At 45.6% G+C, this 5,261-nt stretch overlaps 1 protein-coding gene across 1 annotated transcript; it reads right to left on the reverse strand.

The window, feature by feature from the left end:
- Positions 1 to 455: 455 nt before the first annotated feature.
- Positions 456 to 4,984, reverse strand: ADO (2-aminoethanethiol dioxygenase). The gene has a single exon (XM_006915597.3). The coding sequence runs from the start codon at positions 4,455 to 4,457 to the stop codon at positions 3,666 to 3,668; it is 792 nt and encodes a 263-aa protein (XP_006915659.1). The 5' UTR covers positions 4,458 to 4,984; the 3' UTR covers positions 456 to 3,665.
- Between the last annotated feature and the right edge of the window lie 277 nt (positions 4,985 to 5,261).

A 5,261-nucleotide genomic window follows, 5' to 3' on the forward strand; every position in this document is an offset into this window, starting at 1 on the left:
GCATCTGAGATAGTGCACATTAAAAATAGGTCTATTAAACTTAAATAAGGTTTTCAATTATTCATAATCAGGCTAATTTCAACATCCTAACTACTAATAAAATTAAGGCAAATTGTTTGATATATATTAAAAATGGTTGTAATGACATTTTAACAGTCCAACACAATTTTTTGTGTGTGTGTGGGAAAGAATGGTCAGCATCATTGCAAAATAATATGATTAAACATTAAAGTTTCAGAAGTATTTTCAATCAGACTTTCAAAGCTCACTACTAAGGAAATAAACTTTTAAGTTTATATTACTACGTGGACTCTAGATAATCTGCAGGCCACCAGTTTTTACTACAACATAATATTGGAGTATAGACTACGAACCTTTAACAGTAATTAAAATGTAGTCATCATAGCAAGTAATACTTTCCTTTTCCATTTTGCAGTCATTAAATAAGATTTAACTCTGAACAATTTCAAACATGCCTTTATTTTCCATAAGTACACCGATTTTAATTCAGCAATGTAAACAACCCTGGATCTGACAATTCAGTATCTATATGGGATTTAACAAGTGATTTCCTTGACAGTAGATGCTTCATTGCACTGAAGTGATCAGTGGTCAACCTGTTTGTAACCTGAAGTCCTGAATTCAGACCAGAAGTTACATGAGTGTTACTGCCCTCAAGTTAGAGTTGAATACCGATGGGCAGAGCCCTGAATTAAAGGTATATTGCTTCTTCATAGAGCAGTAGAGCCATAGCACAAGATTCAGTCATTTGTAATGGATGAGTGATGACAGAGTCCTGAGATGCCAAGAGTGAGGCACCTACAAGGGGATAATGCAAAAGGAGGACCTCAAGGAGTGTATTTTGGGAGAAGGGCTATTAGTGATAAAAGGTCTGAGAACCCACCCGTTGGCAAACACATATTACTTTAAAAATAGGCCCACCATTTTCATTAATACAGCAATTGATGTAAATTCAATCCATGCAAATCAAGCTTTGTAAAAAATCAGTTCTCATAAAGTAATAGGTAGGTACACAATATTCTCCATTAATGTAAGTGGCCATTGATATAACCAGAGAATTAAAAAGCTTCAGAAGTATTTAGACAACTTCTCACCCATGAGAAGAAATTATTGCATTTGTTATTCAACAGAAAAGTTAAGTGATTAGTTTCATTGTGCTCATTAGTCTTTGTAGGGGAAGACAACTTTTTCCCAGCTGTTACTGAAAGTCTATATTGCAGGAATACATGGAAACACAATAGCAGCACATGAAGTCAGTTGTGACTAACAGTTTATGGAGAAAGGTGCAAGGTTTTTTTGCACATTTGTCTTTGTAATAAGAATATTCTTCCCTTAGTGGCTCACTAAAACAAGATGCATTTTGTGATCACCATTAACTTATTCAGAATTTATTAGTGAACCAAGTTTTATTACTCTTATTAAACTATTAGAGAGATACCATATTGCTGTTTTGGCCTGCAACTTCAATTATTCTTCTGAAAAGCACTTTAGCTTTTTTCATTCATCTTGCTTGTACTTGAATTTTAAAACTTTTCATAATGAAGTCTGGAAAAACAATTCCTCCTTTATTACTGTCCTATTGCCAGTTTTTGTAGGTTAATGTACCCCAGGTTGTATTACAACATACACATCACAATCCACATCTTTGTAAGTCAATCAATTTTTTGCTACAATATAATTCAAAACAGATAGGTATGTGATTGATAACTATACCCATTCATTACTGTTATGAAAAAAAAAGCCATTCAGTGAACTTTCTTAAGAAAATCATCATTTGCATATGTAGAGCTTATTTTCAAACTGAATGGCATGAAGAACTGCTTCAAACTGCCCTCAAGGTATACTATACCACACCAGAAAGTGAAGCTACCATAAATCAGCATTAGGAAATGCTTGGCATTATGCCTGTCTGGTTTTACAACGTAGTGGCATGTCACACTGATTAAGCATCTTTTTTGTAAAATGAAAAAGAAAACAAGAATTTGCTTTTTCATTCTATTTTAAAAATTGGGAATATTCTTTCACCGTGGGCCTCTGTAACCCAGTACATAAAGGCACATACCGTTTCCCTACGAGGTTGACACTTTCCACCAATAGCAAATCTCCCTTTATTAGATATTAAAACTAGATTGCCATATAGGCAAGTCAATCAAGAGGGCTTAGATGACAGCTGGGCAAATTTTAATATTTATTTCTACAGTTTATTTTTATTCAAAGTTTGTGAAAAAAGGAATCCTATAAATAGTAAAAAGAGGAAACTATAGTGCTCCTTGGCCTGAAGCAAATGGTGTCAATGCGTTTGTAAACATGGTCAAGTTGCTCAGCTTATTAAAAGGACAAGAATAAAACTAGTTACAGATAGCACAACTGTTCAATTGATGAGGCTGGGAAGTGTTTTTGTCCCAAGTTTTGGTGCCCTACAATGGCCAGTATAGTTAAATCTCAATTCTCCAGTCTCATTCACCAGTGCCTTCTCTCTCTTCCACACTAGATGAAGCAAGCACAGGTACTCTTCTGTTTGAGGGGGAGGGTTCTAAGAACACTGCCAACCAACAACACAGCTGGAAGCACCAGCCTTCTGGAGTATTAGAGCTGAGAGAATGTGAAACAGTCATTTCTACTTTTGCAGGAAAACCCTAGAAGTAAATAGGGACATGAAATTCAAGACCCTGGCTAAGGGTGTTTTACATTCAGTTGTTTGGAAGCATACTGATTCAGCATCTCTGAATCTTCTGGTTAGAAAATACAGAATTACTCTATCACCTCTTAAAGAAAAGTAAGACAAGAAAAGTCTCTTGAGGATAATATAGTTTTTGCATTAAATGTGAATGTGCAACAAGAAATATGCTCAACTCACAGATCTGGAGACTCATGGGGAAGATAAGCTCTATGTGACCATTTGTCACAGACATACAGGTGTAAATTTCTTTGTAGATGCTGCCCAAGTAAACCAGATGTGGCTACTGGGCAAGAGGAGGAAAGAAAATAAATCTTGTCCTCCACATGCATAGTTATGTTTTGGGGATGATCCCCTAACTCTGGAAAATGATTTAATTTTCACAACGAATTAATTAAGCAGGACAGCTCACTTTAAACAGTAGCTCAGCTCCTCACACCCAGTTTTTACCAATGACTTGAACTAAAAACAATTCAAACCACTGGGTCATGCACAGTCAATAAGTTAAAACTATAAGAATAAAGAGTAAAAGGGCATAAGAACATAAGTGGATAACAAACCTTATTCACCAAGGTGGGGGTGGGGGGGATAGAGGAGGTCAGAAAATCTCTCAGTGTATTTTCTATAGGATGGAGAACAGAGGAAAGAATATTTTCATTATGGCTTTAAGATGGAAGCGCTTCAAGAAGTCCCCTGCTTCCCTCCTCTCCCCACAAATCAAAACCCTGGTGGCAGTGATAGAGCCAAGAAACAACCTGGCCTCCCTGCCTCCCCCGCCCCCATAACCGTGCCAGGCGACCGGAGTCCCGCGCTTCCCAAGGCTCTCGAGGAAGCGGCTACAGCCCACTCTAGTAGATCGAATGCCCAGGCCTGGGGGTAGGGAGAGAGCCCTTGTGGTGGGTCGCCAGCAGCCAGGCCCAGATCTGAGGACACGCCTTGAGCCAACAACTCCTGGGCGCCACTGGCTTCAAGGGAAGACCTTGGGACCTGGATAGGGTTCCCCCTCGCACCAGAAGTCATCCGCCTGCGGGGTCTCCAGGAGCCACACCTCTCGGGGCAGGTCACAGGTAGATCCGGAGGCCTCCTTGGCCCTGACCGGCTCCAGCACCCGGTAATAGTGACAGTCCCGGCCGTCATCGGGGTCGTAGGGCGGGGCCAGAATGTCCAGGAAGGCTGCAGGCCCATCCACAGCGTCGATCTGATGTAGGTTGTCCCGGTGCGGCGTGAGGACGCAGGGACCGCTGGCCTCGGTGTACTCGGCCCGCGAGCGCAGCACGCCCGGCCGCACGGCGTCCCGCTCACGGGCCTGCAGCGGCGGCTCGAACTGCGGTCGTTGTACGCCGCCTGCCTCCAGCTTGTCCATGCAGCTGATGCGCACTGTGCCGTAGAGCACCTTGAGCATGCCGTGCATGCCCGGGTGGTCGTGCAGCGGGATGGACGTGCCACTCTTGAGCAGGAACACACCGAGGCTGAAGCCTTCTGTCTCGTAGATGTGCATGTAGGTAACGGGTGGCAGGTTGGGAGGCGGCGGCTGCAGCGTGGCTTTCTGCGGGGCGATGTTCAGATCTTCGGCGCGGACCTGGGTCAGCAGGCTTTTCAGCTTGCTCAAGTTCTCCGGGAAGCCCTGCGGCATCGACGCCTCGGGGCCTGGCACCGCGCTGCGGTCGGAACCGCTGCGGCCGCCCCCGCTGCCCCGGAAGGTGAGGCACGCCTGGCGGGCGATCCGTTGGATCAGGGAGGCCATGTTGTCTCGGGGCATGCTCGAATGTTCCTCCGCATGCCGGGGCCGGCCCCCTCCTTTCCTCCGCCCCTTGCGATCCCCGGAGGCCGCCACCGCTGCGCGCAGCCGGGGGCGAGGCAGGAGGCCCCGCAACTATCGGCCCGTTGGGCGCGCGGCACCGCTGCCGCCCAGCTCAGCAGCGACGCGCCCGCAGCGACCTGGAGCGACCGGCACACACCCCCTTCCAGCGCGCACGCGCACGGCCCACACCCTGCACTCACGCTCTGGGAGCAGGTACCGCCGTGCAGACGGTGGCAGGCTTTGCCTTACGCCGGACGCTTCATTCAGGCGGCCCGCACCTACGACGGTGGCCAGGCTCTCTGGGCGCCGTGCAGAGCATGCTGGGACTTGTAGTTCGATATTCCGCACGCACTCTGAGAAAACTCCCTTTGGTCAACTGGAAAAAGGAAGAATTCGATTTGTTGGTTATAAAGCGAACTTCCTTACAGTTCTAAGGTGTTTGCTTATTTGAAAAAAGGCCATTTGGGGGGCAAGAGAAGTAGTTAACTACAACTCCCAGCTTCCCCAGCAAGCCGGGTGACGCACTTACGGCAGCTGGCCTGTGGTGTGGTGGAGGCTTTTGGCCCTCACAAGGACCAGAGCAAGAGGGTCGTTAACTTTTTGGCACCGCTCGGGCGTAGTCGGCCAACCAGGGTCGCTTTCCTTTAGCCTCACCGGTGGGAAGGAGGCTGTTAACTTTAGCTTCTTGTAGCCTCCGAGGCAGCAGTGTCTGCCATGGGGGTTATGGGACGGCGTTTTCGTAATTTTTAGTTTTTTTTTTTT

This window comes from Pteropus alecto, unplaced genomic scaffold (assembly GCF_000325575.1).
Source record: "Pteropus alecto unplaced genomic scaffold, ASM32557v1 scaffold155, whole genome shotgun sequence".
Taxonomy (NCBI): Eukaryota; Metazoa; Chordata; class Mammalia; order Chiroptera; family Pteropodidae; genus Pteropus; species Pteropus alecto.

What these genes read in the sequence shown, in the direction of transcription:
- ADO (XM_006915597.3), bottom strand. Translation starts at nt 4,457, where the DNA reads ATGCCCCGAGACAACATGGCCTCCCTGATCCAACGGATCGCCCGCCAG.